This window comes from Balaenoptera ricei, chromosome 2 (assembly GCF_028023285.1).
Source record: "Balaenoptera ricei isolate mBalRic1 chromosome 2, mBalRic1.hap2, whole genome shotgun sequence".
Taxonomy (NCBI): Eukaryota; Metazoa; Chordata; class Mammalia; order Artiodactyla; family Balaenopteridae; genus Balaenoptera; species Balaenoptera ricei.
In genome coordinates, this window is record NC_082640.1 from 153660750 (window position 1) to 153680252 (window position 19503).

Genomic DNA, 19503 nt, shown 5'->3' on the forward strand with positions numbered 1-19503 from the left:
CAGAGGCATAGATTAAGTACCCTAGAAGGGTAGGGTTGGTTGTGGATGGGAACAGGCAGAATTAAGGAAGATTTCATAAGACATTTAATGGAAGAGGAAAATTTTCACAGATAAAGAATTGAACATAAAGGACTTTTTCCCCAGGTATGAGGAAGAATAAGTCAAAGTTGCGGAGGAAAGAAATTACAGGGCTTGTACTGGAAATGGCAAGTAGAGCTGACCCTTGAACAACTCGGGGCTTAGGGGCAACCCCTCTGCCCAGTCAAAAATCTGAGTATAATTTATAGTCTGCCCTCCATATCTGTGGCTTCAACCAACCTCAGATCGTGTTATACTGTAGCATTTACTACTGAAAAAAATCTGCATATAAGTGGATCTGTGCAATTCAAAGCCGTGTTGTTCAAGGGTCACCTTTAGTTTGATATGGAAAATAGAGGAGGGAGAAATAAAGTGGGAAAAGTATTCTGGACAAAGTCAAGGGGAGCCATATTCCAGGCTAAGAAATTTGAAATGTGTCTACAGAGTAGTTGTTAAGTGCCAGAGTCAAACAGACTTCAGTTTGATGCCCAGCTATGCCATTTAGCTTTTGACAGTGGACAAGTTACTTATCTTTGCTAAATTACAAAATTGAGCAAGGAGATGGTTGTGAGGGTTAAATGCGATATTTCATACAAGGTGCTTAGCTCAGTGAATGAATGGTACCTAGTAAACCCTTGGTAAACAGTAGCTTAAGATAGGGGAAAGGCAACAGGAACTTTTGAAAAGGGATACTGTCATGATTGTACGTGTGCTTCAGGAAAGTTAATCTGGCAGTACTCTGTAAAATGTAAAATGATTGTCAGCTAGAGACACTGAGTTGGGGGTGACTATCAAGAAATTCATAGAAAAACCCATGAAAGAAAGAATGTGTATATGATTTAAGGTAGTAGTATGAGAAGAGAGAAGCTGAAGGAGGTATATGTGAGATATTATGGAAGGAGAATTGATGGGAGTTGGTATAATTAGTTATTAACATATTTAGGTGTATTAAGGTTATAATATTCAGTACTTAAATTTGACCCCAAGGGGATAGCTAATTTATCTAACAGGATCTGGTCTATTGTATTTTTATGGTATTCATTTTTCAAGCTATACATTAATATTTTATTATGAAAACAGTTGTCAAGACAGGACATTTGGCTCACTGTGGCAGGACATACTGAAATGGGAACAATCCAGAGTAGAGAATGACATTTTTAAAATGTTACTGAGAAGTTGGGATGTTGGTAGCTTAGTTTCACTTTTCAAATAGGTTGGAAAATTCACTTGCATTTTCTACTATTTCTCCACTTGCCTACTTCTGCTGCTTGACTGAGTATTTAGAAACTGAGCAATAGATGTTATGCTGCCGCAATCTGGCACTATAGTAACTTTGTAGTCTCTTAACACATGTAACAGTGAAATTAATTACCAGATTAAACTTCATTTTATGAAGCACTCAGTTGAGGAGAAAAGATGAATTTTCTATAATCATATTGTAAAGGTAAAAGAATGATGTAATTATGTGATTTTTGAAAGGGAGCCTATAGTCAGTATGGTATTGTCTTACAGAAATATAGCTAATTTAGCACTATGGATCCACATAAAGTTTCACTCATCTGGATTTTAGTTCCTATTCTAGTACTTCTAGCTCTGACTTAACATGTAGTCCTTGCATATCTTCTGGAAAATGGGGATATCTGACCTGCTTACCTTTCAGGGCACCTGTGGAGATCAAATGAGATAATGTGCTTGGATTACTGTGGAAACTGAAAAGCTTTACAAATGCAAGATGTGAATATGAAATCACTTACAAATTTTCATTTCTAGCCTTTGGTTCTCTGTCTAACAGTTAACAGCCTGACAGAATTCCCACTTGAAATGCAATACTTCTAAAATGGAATTTATCGTCTTTCTAATCCTCCCCCTCCTTGCTCTCTCCCTTCCAGGGAGAGAAACTTTATTCTCTGAATTTTCCTATTTTAAGGTCCCATAATTTCTGCCAGGTTCAATTGTCATGCTCAGTATTTTAGAATTGTATTTGGTTCCTGGTCTCCGAAGCCTGTCAAATCATCCTTTGTTATCAGCATTGTTTGAAATTATCCCTTTTCCTTTCTTCTCCTATTTCCTTTATCCTCCCATGCATAAGTATTAAAACATTGTCTCTATTGGCTTCTCTACTTACATTTTCCCTAGTCAACTCTGGTTACAGTGTAGAGAAGATTTAACTTTCTAAAAAACCTTTTTTTGATTCTTTTAAAACTCAGAAACCCATAGTCTCCCATTGCTTGCAGGAGAAAATTCAAACAATTTAGCTTGCATTTAGAGTCAGTTCTGGCTTTATCTTCTATCTCTTACACTGGCTCTGTTCCTTATCAGAGACTGTTCTTGCTCTCCAACTAGGCCATATATATCCTTGATTGGTAGCAATATTACTGAAAAGCCATATTGCAAGTAATTTTATCCCACAAGTTTAAAAATCCATTTCTAGTCAGTTTGAAAATGTTGTAAATTACCTTTTGTCTTAGTGCCTTTTTCAGAAGCTTTACTTAACCTTTTGGATACATTTAATCTTTCATTACCAAGTTGTTGAAGGTGATAATGGGGCGGTTCAAGTAACCAACCATTTGATATCTTTGATACTGTTTGGCTTTTAACCAATTCCTACTATGAGTGTGTGGTCTTGAATATCTCCAAAGACCACCATATCTTCAATTTTGTGTTTGATATAAGCAAATGGAGAATTTTCCCACTGAATTGAAAAAAAAAATACTTTTCACTGCAGAATATTACATAATATATAGGGAGCTTATTATCTGGTTAACAAAATGATTTCTTGTTCCTCCAACAGTTTTTTTTTAAATTTATTTATTTTATTTATATTTATTTTTGGCTGCGTTGGGTCTTCATTGCTGCGCACGGGCTCTCTCTAGTTGCGGGGAGTGGGAGCTACTATTCGTTGCAGTGCACGGGCTTCTCGTTGCTGTGGCTTCTCTTGTTGCGGAGCACGGGCTCTAGGTGCGCGGGCTTCAGTAGTTGTGGCGCACTGGCTTAGTTGCTCCGCGGCATGTGGGATCTTCCCAGACCAGGGATCGAACCTGTGTCCCCTGTATTGGCAGGCGGATTCTTAGCCACTGCGCCACCAGGGAAGTCCCCTCCAACAGTTCTTAATATTGCAAGGTACTACTGTAACAGGATACTATACAGATTTGTAAAGGAAAATGGTGCATGATTGTTCATTATGTAGTCCCATCGGTCCCTGGGAATAATTATGGCCAAAGCTAAGTTTTAGGCATAAAAAAGCAAGAGGGGGCTATTAGGTATTTGGATCTGCAAGTATGTTTTTCATAGAAGTTCATTGGTTAAAAGAGAGACTCTCTATGGACAAAGTGAAGGAAGGTTCAAAACGCTAAACTGAGAATAATCAATAGAAGTTTTCTTTCTTTCCTCTTCGTATTGGATAAGACTAGATAAAAGTAATAGCAGGAATGAAGAGCTTCTATTCTGAAGTCATACAGACTTGGTATGAGTCTTGGCTCTGTCATTTAGATTTATGACCTTGGGAAGCAACTTAACCTCTTCATACTAGTTTTCCACATCTGTAAACTTGAGGATAACTTTGAGGAGTTGGAAGGATTGAATGTGAATAATATATGTGAAATTTTTGGCACCCTGCCTGGCAAGAAGTGCTACTGCTTTTACTTCAATTAATACTAACCGCTATCACCATCACTGCTACTCAAAACCATTTAAATAATCGTTCTACTTTTGTCCTCTGTAAAATACCACATAAGGATGTTGTAAGGATTATATGATACAAAGGACTTGAAACCATATGCGTAAAAGTGCACCTTACAGCTGTTGAATATTTATGTTGAGGTGCTCTTTGGGCAAAATACTTTGCTTCTTTAAATCTGTCTTCCCTTTTGTCATTGGGGATAACAGTAGTACTTAAACTTGTAGAACTGTTTGAGGATTAACTGTATAAAGTTTGGTAACCCAATGTTCAGGACACAGAGAGAATCAGTAAATAATACTAGCTTGACCATTAAATGTTTTGTCTAAACACTTTTTTAGTCTTGTTTGCGCCACTCTTAATGTAAATATCATTTTATATGCATGTTTAGTCTCTGGCCAGATGGTAATCATTTGATGCCGGTGTGGGGTGGGGGGGAGTGTATCATATGCTGGGATATGTTATTGAAATTGTATTTGCTTTCCCACTCAGGTTCTGGTATGCAATACAGGGCAATTTATTTGGCAATAGTTTTTATTCCATTTACTCTGTTGCTATTCTGTTGGCGATCGTTACCTTGTTGAATTTCTAGATTTATTGAGCTCTGCCACTTTGTCAAGTGACTTAAATTTTTCTGGACCTTACTTTATGATTTGTAAAGTGAGAGTAATTCATGAGATTAAAGGTTTTATTATTTAAACATTTAAGTTAGCAGAACTTTTATTCCGTGAACCTTAAAAAGAATGACAAAAATGAGCTTCTGCTCTTTCCATCCACTGCCAAGATGACTCTTGAAATAAATCCTTTCTTGAACATTTTGAAAAACACTAGATGATATTTAAGCATCTCTCAGCCTCAGTTTATTTGGAAACCAACAGTACTGTACTTGAAAAAGAGTTGAAACACAATCAGTGAAAATAATCTAACAATCAGTGAAAATAATCTAAGTGGTTATTAGCAAGGGAGTTTGACTGTTTAAAGTTTTGTCTTGGAAGTGTGAGAAGCTTATTGAAAATTACTGAATGAGTGAATGCCTCAATTTTGGGTTAGTGATTGCTTGGTTTAACTCAGGGTCTCTCAACTTTGGCATTACTGACATATTTTGGACTGGATAATTCTTTGGGGGTGGGGACACTATCCTGTGCATGTTTAGCAACATTTCTGGCCTCTGCTAAGTAGATGCCAGTAGCACCCCTCAGCCCAGTCCTGACAATAAAAAATATGTCTAGACATTGTCAAAATTCTCCTGGTGGGGACAGGTGGAAGGCAAAATCACCCTTGATGGAGAGCCACTGTAATTCAAAAATGTTTTAAAAAGAGTCAAGGTGATATTTATAAATAAATGTTTGATAAACTTTAGTAAATGAATATTTTAGGATATAGATGTTTAACAAATGATAAATGCAGCATTATTTTTCCAGCCATTTTTTCCATGTTGTCTTATTTTTATTTTTGTCTCAAGGCAATCGTATAGCCTAAAATTACAGGGTGAGAATAGGAACTTGAAAATTAAATCTTTCTGTTGCAGATATGTTTTATATACAACTCTTGCCAGTTATGTTCAAAGCTGCTAAGTCTCTGAAAGTTTTCCTCTGAGAAAGATGTGTCTTCTAAGCTATTGACATTGCCTTATTGATATCCAGTTACATTGAGCAGGAATCATACCATTCTTTTTTTTTGTCTGTGAGAGCAGATGACTTATATGGCTTTAAGTTATATGTTACCCCTACTTCCCTTTGAAATATTTACTCATTTGATTTCTACTTTGAGGATTTTTTTTCAAATGAAGGAATTTTGCTCCCATTCTATACAAATTTATCTGACATAGTACGTTCTAAATATATCAATAGTTTTAAAGCTGTGAGGATAGCAGTGGCTTCTTTGGAATGCAGTTATCTGGATGATAAATAAAGGTACGTTTATCTGAAACCTAAACCATAAACTAAGTAGAATTTTAGAAATGCCATTATTATAGGACTTGTCAGAATGTTCCATTAAAAAATAAACCCAGGACATTTGCATTTGGTCTTTTTCTTAAGTTAAGGGGCTTGGTTTGTCAGTTGTATAAATCTGTTTTGCAGCTTAAAAAAATTTACATTGTTACCTATTGAATTCAGTTTACTTCAAATATATTATTTTTTATTTTAAAAATATAATGTTTAGTTCGCCATAAGGAATAATTGAAAAAACTACTTTTTCAATTAAATCTTTGGTGAGTTTATATGTTTTTGCTTAAATTGTTGTCACTAGTAATTTCTGAGCTAGTACTTTTCATGACTAGCCCAAATACAGTTGACGCTTGAACAACATGGGTTTGAACTGTGCAGATCCACATACAGGTGGATTTTTTTCAGTAGTAAATACTGTAGTATTACAGGATTCATGGTTGGTTGAATCCATGAATGCAGAACTGCGGATATGCAGGAATCACCTATACGGAGAACTGCCTGTAGGTTATACATTTTCCACTGCACAGAGGGTTGGCGTCCCTATACCCGTGTAGTTCAAGGGTCAACTCTATTTGAGTTTTGACTTGTATTTACTTAGTTTTAGATATAGCTAAATTTCTTCTCTGTGAAGATGATGTGTGGGGCGTTCATTGTTGGAAACTACAGTTTTTGCTTTGAGTTAAACATTTATTGAGTAAATAGGTTTTTTTTGTATGTGATGTCAGTATACAACTTGGTTTTTTAAAATTGGTTTTGTTGAGCTATAATTTACATGTAATAAGATGCAATTTTAAATGTGTAATTTAAAATCAGCTCAGTAGGTGTAACTTACATTAAAATTCAGTAATTTTAAGTGTTCAATTTGATGAATTTTGAAAACAACTTTATCGAGGTATAATTTACATTCCATAAAATTCACATGTTTTACAGGTACAGTTTGAGTTTCATTAAATTTATATCGTGTAGATATCACTGAAATCTAGTTTCATTACACTTCCATCCTGTAAAAAAATTCCCTTGTCTCCTTTTGTAGCTAGTTTCTGCTCCCATCCCCAGCTCCAGGAAACCACCAAACTGCTTTCTCTAACAGCACTAATTTTGCCTTTCCTAGAAATTTCATACAAATGGAAATCATACAGTATGCACTCCTGTGTCTGGCATTATGTTTTTGAGGCCACCCATGTTGTTGCATATATCAGTAGTTCGTTTTTTTTTATTACTGAATAGTATTCCGTTTTTTTATTTATCCATTCACCAGCTGAAGGACGTTTGGATAGTGTCCAATTTTAAGCTATCATTATTAATAATGCTTCTATGAATATTCCATATAAATCTTTGTGTTTTTTTATAAATAAAAATATGTATTTATTTCTCATATGGAATCAGTGGGTTATATCATAAGTGTATGTTTAACTTTTTAAGAAACTGTCAAACTGACTACCATTTCATGTTCTCACCCGTATTAGGGTTTCAGTTTCTCCACATCCTCTCCAAAGCTTAGTATTGTCAGTCTTTTAAATTTTAGCCATTTTACTGTGTTTGTAATGGTATTTCATTGTGGGTTTTTTTGTGTTTTTGGTTTTTTAAAGGAATTCCTTTATTTTTATTATTTATTTATTTATTTATTTTTGGCTGTGTTGGGTCTCCGTTTCTGTGCGAGGGCTTTCTCTAGTTGCGGCAAGCGGGGGCCGCTCTTCATCGCGGTGCGTAGGCCTCTCACTATTGCGGCCTCTCTTGTTGCGGAGCACAGGCTCCAGACGTGCAGGCTCAGTAGTTGTGGCTCACGGGCCTAGTTGCTCCGCGGCATGTGGGATCTTCCCAGACCAGGGCTCGAACCCGTGTCCCCTGCATTGGCAGGCAGATTCTCAACCGCTGCGCCACCAAGGAAGCCCTTCATTGTGTTTTTTAACAGCCTTATTGAGTTATAATTCACATACCATGTACAATTCATCCATTTCAAGTGTACAATTCAGTAACTTTTAGTATATTCAAAACTGTGCGACCATTACCACAATCAATTTTAGAGTCTTTTCATCACCTCTCAAAAGAAACGTGTACCCCCCTTAGCCATAATCCCCACACCCCACCCCATCAGCTCTAGGCAATCACTAATTTACTTTCTGTCTCTCTAGATTTGCCTATTCTGGATATTTCATAACTGGAATTTTACAGTATGTGGTCCTTTGTGACTGGCTTCTTTCAATTCTGTTTTTAAAGTTCGTCAATGTTGTAGCATGTATCAGTATTTTCTTTTTATTGCCCAATAATATTTCATTTTGGATATACAACATGTTATTTATCGGTTGATGGACATTTGGATTTTTTTTTTCCCCACTTTTGGTATTAATAATGCTGCTGTAAACATTTTTGTACAAGGTTTTTGTTTGGACATATATTTCATTTCTCTTGGTTGTATACCTAGGAGTGGAATTGCTCTGTGTTTAGCCTTTTGAGGAATTGCCAGACTATTTTACAGTGTGGCTGCACCATTTGACATTCCCAACAGAAGTGTATGAGAGTTTCAGTTTCTCCGTATCCTTATCAGCACTTGTCTTTTTGATTCTAGCCATCCTAGTGGGTGTTGTGGTGTCTCATGGTTTTGATTTGTTTTTCTCTGATGGCTAATAATGTTGAATATCTTTTTATGCACCTATTTAATAAAGCCATTTGTATATTTTCTTTGGAGAACTGTCTATTCGGATCCTCTTCCCACTTTAAAATCAGACTATTTGTCTTTTTATTATAGAGTTGTAAGGGTTTGTTACATATTCTACACACAAGTCCCCCATCAGATAAATGATTTGCAAACATTTTCTCCCATTGTGTGCATTGCCTCTTCACTTTCTTGATGGTGTCCTTTGAAGCACAAGGTTTTAAGTTTTGATCATGTCTAATTTATCTGTTTTCCTTTTGTTGCTTGTGCTTTTGATGTCCTGTCTTAAGAAACCATTGCGTAATCAAGGGTCATGAAGATTTATGCCTATGTTTTCTTCTAAGAGTTTTATAGAATTCTTACATGTGTGTTTTTGATTCATTTTGAGTTAATTTTTGTATATGGTGTGCGGTAAGAGTGCAACCTAATTCTTTTGCATGTGGATTTCTGGATATCTAGTTGTCCTGGCACCATTTAAGAGACTGTTTTTTTCCCATTTAATTGTCTTGGCACCCTTGTTGATAATCAATTGCCTGTAAATGTTAGAGTTTATTTCTGGTCTCTTAATTCTATTCCATAGATTTCTGTCTTTCCTTATGCTGGTATCTCATTGTGGTTTTAATTAGCATTTTTCCTAATGATTAATGGTGTTGAATATCTTTCCAAATGTTTTTTTTTGCCATTTGTATATCTTTGGTGGTCAAATTTCTTGCCTCTTTTTAACAATTGTATTATTTGACTTATTGAGTTGTAAGAGTATTTATAGTGAATATAAGTATTTTGCAAATATTTCTCCCTTTTTATAGCTTGCCTTTTCATTTTCTTAACAGTATCTTTTAGTGGCATATTCTGGGGTGGCTATTCTGCCACTTTTTCAGTGGATCCTAAAAACCTTGTGGTATCAACAGATCTTTTTGCAACTGATTGGATAATAAGGCTTGGGGAAGATCTTGGAGATAGTGCTATAATTAACAATAGTAGGGAAGAAGTTGAGGTCAGTTTGGGATATATTGAAATTGAGATTCTGGTGACATCCATGTAAAAATGTACTTTCTGTTCCCTCAATCCGGAACCCTTTATTTCTGGATCTTCCCACAACTGACTTCTTTTTTTTTTTTTTTATCATTCAAGTCTCAGCTTAAATATCAGCTCCTAAAATAGGCCTTCCCTGACCATCTTATCTAATGTTGCCCCTTCCAAACATCACTGTCTATTGTATAACCCTGTTTTACTTTCTTTATAATTCTTTCTCTGAATTCATCTTACTGTGTATTTGCTTTTTATTATCTTTTACCATATCAGAATGTAATCTCCCATTAGGACAGGATCCTCTTCTATCTTGGTCTTCAATGTAGCATCAACTTTCCCCCCTCTGAATTAACTGTGGTTCTTGTCTGTCAGATTCTTTTTGAATCTTTTTGGATCCTAAACTTCTCATTTTCTTGGCTTTATGAAACTATTTATAAGGTTTAAAATGGATCCAGAAGTTGTAGTTAAAACAAAGAAAAAAACCAAAAACTGCATTTTTGTTTGAGCCTAACCTAGAGATAAAAAAAAAAGTCATTAAAAATAATCTACAAAAGGGTCTTGTGCTTTTTTTTAAAAGCTTTTAAACCAGTTATGTTTACCTCTTTCTCATCATTGACTTCAGGTAATTTATACTGATTTTAATTGATGTTCATTAGAGATGGGTGTGTGTATATTTTTATTGCTTTATACTGAGAAATCCTAGTCATCTGCAAACAGAATTGGATATCATATTGAATTAACTTTTCTCTCCCATTCCCTCCCTCTAAAAGACACTACAGACTTTTACACTTGATTAATTGTCTCTTTTCTGTTTTACAGAGTAAGAAAGTTAGTCTGAGTTCTGTGAAAAATCAGAGAACTAAGGATAGTAGACAAGGACTTTCCAATTTGCATAATGTAAGTTCTTTTCACTATTCTTGGCCTGAATTTTGTGTTAGCTGACAAAGCTGTTTCTATGGAAACAAATAGTGCAACTTCTTAGAATGTCAGAGGAATGCTGATCACTTAAAATGAGACTTACCAGCTGCTGGTCAAAGGGCATTACTCCTGGGAGAAGGGGAGGAAGGATGAATTGAAAAAAAAATCTAGAGCTCTAAATGCTAGTGTAGACCGACTGTGTTTATGCATATGAAGTATATGTTTTACATTTCCCTTTGCCTAAAAGTTAGGATACTGATTATATAGAAACTGGTCTTCCTGCTAACAGTTCATGTTTCCCAGCTCTCACACAAATGGTTTTGTTTCTTGGTGTGGAGTTTTCAGTGGGCCTATATCCCTCAGGCTATTTCAGGCCCCCCAATCTCAATCATTTGTACTTATTGAAGCTTATTTAGCTTCTTTTTACCCCCTTCTTCTATATTCAGTTCCCATAAGCAGAGTCCTTTCTCTCCGACTAGTTCAAAGTTAGCATTGAAATAGCTTTGGCCTGCAAGCCTGAAAATTCATTTTCTTCTTTTGTGGAATGTGTAAAGAGTTTTGCTTTGTTTTTAAAATTTTTCTTTCTTTTTTTTTTCCTTGGGGGTGGTGGGTATAAGCTGGGACTTTGATTAGGATTTGAAATGTGGGCCTTTGAGGCATTTTTAAAACTATTTATTTATAATTAGAGGATTGAGATGAGAGGAATACTCTTAGGGCCAGCGGCTTGTAACTATATTATCTGCATAAGTCAGTCTTTTATTTACATATAAGGAGGTAATTCTCTAGTTCAGTCATTTACCAGCCTCCAAATTGTCAAACAAAGGACTGTAGGGTTTTTTCCCCGAGAGTGACAGAGTAATTCCTTTGGACTGGTTCTCTTTCATTGTTTATTGTTATGTGATGACTACATAAATGAGCTAGAATATTCATGGTTTGCCTGTTTAAAAATTATAATGATCTTTAATGCTAAAACCGTGGGACACAGCATAATGTTTCTTTGATTCTGGAGGAATCTGTCATGGACCTCATGAATTAACTTGTGAGCATTATGAAGTCTTTCGGAGTGTTGGTATGGTGAGATCATTATTTAACTGGGGTGATCTGGAAAAATTTCTTGAAGGAATAGTGATTTGTGGTAGATCTTGAAAGCAGAAGATGAAAGGAGAAGCAGTTCTTATTTCTTAGTTCGTAAGACATTTGGGCAGGAAGAGAAAGATATGGGATAGGCAGGCACAAATGAGGAAGCTAACTTAGAAGGCTTGTACAGGAAAGTAGTAAAAGATACAGTTAGAAAGTTTGGATTTACCTTGTGAGTTTGGACTCTATTCTCTAGGCAATATGAAAGCCATCAGCTGTTCTGAACACAGGAGTAATTTGCTCATATGGTTAATTAGGCGTTTATCCCTTAACTAGTTATCAGGGCTATAGAGATCAATAAGACAGATCCCTGCTGATTAGATCATTTACCTGTATGACGTATAATCACCTTGAAATTGTGTCTAAAACTAAACCTGTAATACCCTTTAATTTATCTCCCCTTCTATCTAATTCTCCTTCTCTTGAATTCTCCATCTTAGTTAATGACATTGCTGTCCACCTAGTGACCCAAAGATAGTGGCCATGAAGTCACACTGCCTGGGTTCATATTCTGAAGCCTCCAGTTTGCTTGGTCTTATACTAGGCAGTGTCACGGATCCAGAGATGGGTCGGCATGGTTCCTGACTTCCAAGCGTTTCTAGTCTGGTGGGGCAGACAGACACAGATACAAATAGCTGTAGTTGAGTTTGATCAGAGATGTGATAGGGATTGTGGGATTTCAGAGGAGGCACATATCCAGTTTGGGAAATTGTGGAAATCCAGAGGAGGATGTATTTGAGCTGAGACTTAAAAGGAAAACAGGCAAGGATTAGATCCTAGGCAGTCTGGTTCTCTGGAGCCTGTACTCTTAAACATTGTGCGGTCTTGGGTAACTGGGTAGATATAGTGGCATTGATTAGAATTGAGAATGGAGGAAAAGGATCAAGGAGAATAGAGGGGATTAAAGGGAAATATGAGTTTAATTATGGACACATTAATTTCTAGATCTCTGTGAGACATTTTGGTAGATAAACTAATGGGCAGGGATCCTGTCTCTGTAGCCCTAGTACCTAGCCAGGGGTAAGTGCTCAACTAAATTTATGTTCAGATCACCCCTTTTTTCTAAATCTTTGACGGTTTTCTTACTGCCTTGAGATTAAGGACTTATATTTAAGACCTTTCATAAGTTGGACCCAGTCAAATTTTCTAGCCAGTATTCTCTTATACAAACTGACTGCTATAGTTCAACTAGCCTTGTTTGTACTTTTCCCATACCTTTTATTTTTCTGTCTTTAGTTCATATGGCCTCTTTCTTTTTCCTTCATCCTGTCTTCATGGCCTACTTCAATCCCCATTCCTCATTTATAAAACAGGCATATTTGGACCTACTTTTAGAGTTTTAGTGAGGATTAAATGAGTGACTACTGTGTGAAGTGCTTGCAGTAGTGTCTGGCGTAGAATTATGTGCTCAGTAAATGTTGTAGTTGTTGTTACCCACTACTACTACTACTTCTTCTACTGTTACTACTTCCTTCTCTTCTTTTTGCTCTGCTGTATGAAATATGGACACCAAGTTTTAGGAATTCTGTAACCTACATGCTTCTTTAATATAACTTTTCTTCATTCTCACTATCTAAAATTAGTTCAGGACCCCAATTCTTTCTTTCTTTCTTTTTTTTTTTTTCTGGCTGCATTGGATCTTCGTTGCTGCGTGCTGGTTTTCTCTAGTTGCGGCGAGCGGGGGCTACTCTTCCTTGTGGAGCACGGGCTCTAGGCACATGGGCTTCAGTAGTTGTGGCTCGTGGGCTCTAGAGCGCAGGCTCAGTAGTGTGGTGCACGTGCTTAGTTGCTCCGCGGCCTGTGGAATCTTCCCAGACCAGGGCTCGAACCCGTGTCCCCTGCATTGGCAGGCGGATTCTCAACCACTGCGCCACCAGGGAAGCCCAGGACCCCATTTCTTACAGTTGCCCTCAAACTGGTCTCATTGCCACCCTTCAGTCTATCCTCTAGTCTTCTCCCAGAGTGATATTTCTCTTAAAGTGAGTGTGATCATGTTAGTCCCTGCTTTAAATCCTATGATGATTCTTACTACTTTCAGGATAAAGGTCAAAGTTTTCATCTGTTACTCTTCTCCATCTGGCCCCCTGCTTGCCTTTCTAGTTTTATCATTATTCATGTATGACATGCTCCCATCGTCCCATCCAGCCATTTTGCATTCCATTCTACCTTCTGCAAGTGCCATATTCTCACGCTCTTCCTTCCTTTTGGTCTTGTGTTTCCCTCTGCCTGGAACAGGCTGTTCTATCTGGCTAATTTTTAGTTGTTTTTTGAAATACTGCTGGAAGAAATGCGTCCTTATGTTTTGAGGGTTTGCTATGACTTTGTCACAGGCTAAATTTTAGAGCCCATCTTCTGAATTTATAACGTTTCTAAGTTCAGTTGAACAAATACTTAATGGACGTTTCCTATATGACATGTATTGTGTTAAGTACAGGGAAGGTATAAAAATAAGACATAAATGACCCGTTTTTAACAACTTTAGAATCTAATGAGGAGAAATCAACTGGGAAGAATAATCATTCATTTTCTTTGCTGTCTCTCCCAGTGGACTATGAACACTCTAAGGGAGATGACCAAAATGGAGATTTAAGTGAATTAATATCAGGTTGCAGAAATTTTTCTGAGGGTAAAAGCCTAGATCCAGATAGACAAGCATGGTTATAGTCCAAGCATGAGAACTCTGACTGAGATCACCTGGCCTAGTTTCTCTTGCATGATTGTAATTTCCACCCCCATGATTTAGTACAGTGAATATGGACACAAGCTTATCATTTTTAAGCTAAGTTTTCATTTCAGATCATAATTTTTGTAGACTAGCATATATATAAATAAAAAATACTCATGATTAAATTTGATTTTTAATATCCCTTAAATGTTGTAAATAGAGAAAGTTGAGAGTTTTAATTTTCTGGAAGTATGTATACTCCTAAATTTTTAAAATTAAAATTAAACATAGCACTACAGTAACTCCTACATAAATTTCTGCTTACTTGTAATGAAAATATTAAATAAGATAAATTTGCATTTGCATATAATCAATATTATAAAACAAGAATTATCTAACATAATTTTTTTAATATTTAAATTCATTTATTTGTTTTATTTTTGGCTGCGTTGGGTCTTTGTTGCTGCGCACGGGCTTCCTCTGGTTGCTGCGTGCGGGGGCTACTCTTTGTTGCGGTGCACAGGTTTCTCACTGCGTGGATTCTCTTGTTGCGGAGCATGGGCTCTAGGCTCACGAGCTTCAGTAGTTGCAGCACGCAGGCTCAGTAGTTGTGGCTCATGGGCTCTAGAGTGCAGACTCAGTAGTTGTGGCACACTGGCTTAGTTGCTCCGTGGGCATGTGGGATCTTCCCAGACCAGGGACCAGGGCTCGAACCCGTGTCCCCTGTGTTGGCAGGCGGATTCTTAACCACTGCGCCACCAGGGAAGCCCCTGTCTAACATAATTCTAATAACTCTCATTTTAATGAAAAAGAAGGCAATCTAATGGTAAATAAGGTATTTCTATGTAGATCGCATAATTATAAAAAAACAGAAGCTATAATTTGGATGGAAGACAGAAAAATCTACCAAAATTCTTGTGAAAATGTAATTCTAGTGGCTCACGTAGCTTGCATCTGTTTTCCTGATTATTGGTCTAGTGGTTTTCCTGGTAGTCTAGGTGGGTTTGTGTTAAGCAGTCTGTGACAAGATGTTTGCTTGAGAGAAGATTGGCTGGCATTAGGAATATTGTCTGAAAACTCAGCTTTTGCTTAGTTGGCATGTTCTCTAACCAACCTATTAACTGGAGTGCTACTCAACTCAAGGAGGTAGTAGGTTTATTATTGTAAATATTTTTAAAGTCTTGAGCAAAAGAAGACTAATTAGATTTAATGTGTGGGTTTGCACATATATAAACAATCTGCCTATTTATGCCCAAGAAATAGCTTGATGAAAAGCCATTGTCATCCAGTAAAATATTTTTCTTGTCTAAAATATGTTGAAGGATTTTTAAAATAGGAGAATCAAATTAATACTAAGAATTAATATAAGTAGTTTTTAGTTCTAAAACTTTATCTCATTTAAAACTCAAAACAGGGGACTTCCCTGGTGGTCTGGTCGTTAAGACTTCGCCTTCCAGTGAAGGGGGTGCGGGTTCAATCCCTGGTTGGGGAGCTAAGATCCCACATGCCTCGCGGCCAAAAAACCAAACCATAAAACAAGCAATATTGTAACAAATACAATAAAATACTTTAAAAATGATCCACATCAAAAAAATCTTTAAAAAAAAAACTCAGAACAATTCTATGAATAAATTTTCCAAAGGAATCTAAGGTTCAGAGAGAGAAACTAGGCTTAAATCATAAAGCTAGAGGAAGTAGCAGAGCCAGAATTAAAATTCAGTCTTCTGGTCTCCAAGTCCAATATGTTCTTGTTTGCTGTATAGTGTGACTTTAAAACATTTTTGAGTGGTAACAGATACTACCGTTTTCTCTAAATGAATCCTCGTAAAGAATTAACCCTAATTCTTTTTTTACTGCCACCAGTTATAAAGACTGATAACTGACATAGTCTTTTTCTCACTTAAGGTAGTTTTATCCTGTAGATGCCTTAGCTGCTAATTAAAATTTCTTTTTCATTGGGTATCTTCTTCATCTCATAAACTCCTAAAGGTGAATTGTCTCCCACAGTGCTGCCTTTATGTCGAGTCAACAACATGGCTTGCTGTATGCCAGGTTCTTTAGCAGTTAACTAAGAAGGGATTTCAATCTCATGTATATTAATTGAGCATAAAGGATTGTGTTGAGACAACTGTAAAGATGATTAAAATACCTTTACACCTTAAATATCTCATTTTCTACTAAACTAGTACCCAGAACCTTCTTATTTTCTTGCTGTGCTAAACTTTCTAGTACATCATTTTTCTTAGCTGTAAAATTAAACAGTATACTTGAGAGGGTACTTTTTTTTCTTGAAACAACTTGTTTTCCTCAGATCTATAAAATGAAAGGAAAATATTTAATCTGTATAGCAAGATAATATTATATACTTATGAGATATTTTCTGTATTGTGTAGAGATAGAGATTGGAAGTGGACTATGTAAAAAAAATCTACTTTTATATTGTAATTCTTATACTTTTTTTCCCCATCTTTCCCCTTAGATTTCCTTCATGGATACATTTTCATAGCATTATTATGTGATGTGAGAAGTTTTTTTTTTTTTTTTTTTTTTGAAGTAACATGGATTTTATACTACAGAATCAAGAGATTGGCTTTATAGGAAAAATTGAATTATAAAAAGTGGTACGGGTTTTTATAGATAACCATGACAACATCCCATATGAATGGGCATGTTACTGAGGAATCAGACAACGAAGTAAAAAATGTTGATCTTGCATCACCAGAGGAACATCAGAAGCACCGAGAGATGGCTGTTGACTGCCCTGGAGATTTGGGCACCAGGATGATGCCAGTACGTCGAAGTGCACAGTTGGAACGTATTCGGCAACAACAGGAGGACATGAGGCGTAGGCGAGAGGAAGAAGGGAAAAAACAAGAACTTGACCTTAATTCTTCCATGAGACTTAAGAAACTAGCCCAAATTCCTCCAAAAACTGGAATAGATAACCCTATATTTGATACAGAGGAAGGAATTATCTTAGAAAGTCCTCATTATGCTGTGAAAATATTAGGTAAGTAAAAACAGTAGAATAATAGAAAATGTTTTGCTTTTGTTTCTCTTGCCTTAACACAAATGTGTATAGGAAGGAGGAGGGATATAAGAGAATGTAAGTAATAGCAATTTGAATTCAGACCAAGATCAGTTCCTTTCTCGGAAAGGCCATATGACCATTGTTTTCTGTTAGCCATGTAGAGCTAAAGCACATATCCTAAATGTTCAGTCACTACAACATAATTTTTGTATCTAATCTTTGAATTAAAAATTTCTGTATGAGGCTTAACTTTTAAAACCTTGAAATTCACGTTTTATTTCAAACTCAAACTTTTATATCAAAATTACTGAAAAGTAGTTTTCAGATTTTGAATTTCTGATTTCCTTAAGGTTTGTAAAATAGTAATAAAATTAATATATGTAGCTTAACATTGATTTGATTTTCTTTAATTAATGGCTGTTAATGAGAAGAACTGGTGCTATTCCTATGGCATAATACACATAAAACATGGCTTAAAAGTCCCTATACTAACTATTCCCAAATTTCATTTTGTGAAGAAAACAAAAAAACTAGTGCCATGAGATATTAATAGATATAAATAAAAAAGAATTCTGTGATCAAATAAATTTTGAGAACACTGGGTTAAATAAGTTAAACAGCTTCTTATTACAGTACTTCTTGTAGCTTTAGAATCTAATAGGCATTATGAATCTATAAGAGAAATTGATGTCAAATGTGTTTCCAAACTTAAAATATTTCATAATTGAACTTACTGCCCTCTCTTCTTACACACACACAGGAGAGATTCCTGAACTAGTGTCAGTGGTATACATTAACTTGTGTTCCCTTAAAACCAGGCTAACTAAAAGAAAGTATTTTATTTCTTAGTGGTTTATTATTTATAGATGTGAAAAGAGAGACACTTCACTTTTCTATGGAAGGAGAGGGTTTTTGTTGTTGTTGTTTTGCCATTTATTTAAGTGTTTATTGAATCCTGTACTAGATGCTGTAGCAAACAGCTTTCTGTTTAGTACCCACAGTAGTCCTGTTAACAGGGCTCTGTAATATCCATTACAGAAGAAGAAATTGAACCTCAGTTAAATCACTTGTGTAAGACTCCATGCTAAGTGGTAGGGCCAAGTTTGAATTTGCCTAATCTGGATATGCAGTTGATGTACTGCAAAGAACAGAGGGTTTGAGTGGAGACTGATATCCAGCCTGCTCTTCACTCAGTAGACCAGAGCTTTGGCTACCAAGAGTGGAACACCTTTTTCTGATTTACTCAAAGGTACCATATGTACTATCTCTCTGTATATAGTATACCATATATATTAAATCTATATATATAAAGGTACCATATATACTGTATATGGTATATACACCATATATACTAAATCTAGTCTAGAACAGTTTCTACTTTATCACAACATCTGCTTCTTTTCTTTGCTATACATTTACTAAGGATCCACATTTCTTGACAGAAAGCAGTGTGCATACTTCTCTGTGATTTAAGAAATCACAGGTGTGTTCAGTCATAGTGAAGTCTGCTAAATGCCTTCAGATGAAAGGCATTATAGTGAAAACAGAAAGATTACATATTTTTTAAAATACATTTATGTGAAGGAATTTTATGCTCTTTTTTCCTAAGAGTTTTGTTAGAGTAAAATTATTTCATTCCCCATTGCCTCTTATTGGCCTTCATCTCCTACCACTCCATTATTTTTTATTAAAATATTCTGTAAATATTCTCTGTGACTTGGAGAAAGCTTACATTGTAACATATCCAACCCAAGCCTGGATTGAGTCTTCTGGGTTTCTGTTTAAATTTCTTTAAAGATTAATGTTATTTGTCCATTTGCTTTAATTGAATCAGGCATAAAAGTCCATCTAATAGACAATATTCGTGTAATCTCCATGAGGAAGCAAATACAGCTTAAGCCAGATTCACTTAGGGAATTTTTATTTATTTTTTTACCTAACCACAGAAAATTGGAGACCATTTCTCTTAAATTTTTTGCTTTTTCCTATTTCTTTTTGTATGCTGCTTGGTTAAACTTTCTACAGCTATAGATTAAAGCACAGATATATTTTCTTCCAACTTGCAGTCCAGTGTGGTTTTAAAAATTATCTTTGTGCAATCTTTGAATGTAAGGCTGTTTTACATATTTTATTTTAAAGTAATTTGAAATGTATTACCAGGTATCTGTAAGTCATTTCTTGGATAGGAGAATGTTTCATATTTTGAGAAATAAGTGATAGATTTAATTTTAATACACAACACAAATGTGTTAAGTGTAGGAAACGTGAAAAGTTATCGTAAGTTATAAGGTTGTTATTGTCAGTCAAATCTTCAGTTTTTGGATATACTCAGTTTTAAGTGTTCATTTTAAAATGAAGTATATTAGC

General features: G+C 35.7%; 1 protein-coding gene across 4 annotated transcripts in view; it reads left to right on the forward strand.

Annotated features, from left to right (window-relative positions):
- The window catches only part of PALS1 (protein associated with LIN7 1, MAGUK p55 family member), a 102792-nt gene that overhangs the window by 20017 nt on the left and 63272 nt on the right, over positions 1-19503 (forward strand). Inside the window, exons 2-3 of one of the 4 annotated variants that reach the window (XM_059914471.1) lie at positions 10205-10282; positions 16585-17115. In XM_059914471.1, the coding sequence (XP_059770454.1) occupies positions 16749-17115 (367 nt within the window). In that variant the 5' untranslated portion in view covers positions 10205-10282; positions 16585-16748. The remainder of the gene's footprint in view (positions 1-10204; positions 10283-16584; positions 17116-19503) is intronic. The other 3 variants (XM_059914473.1, XM_059914472.1, XM_059914474.1) reach the window with 3 other exon arrangements.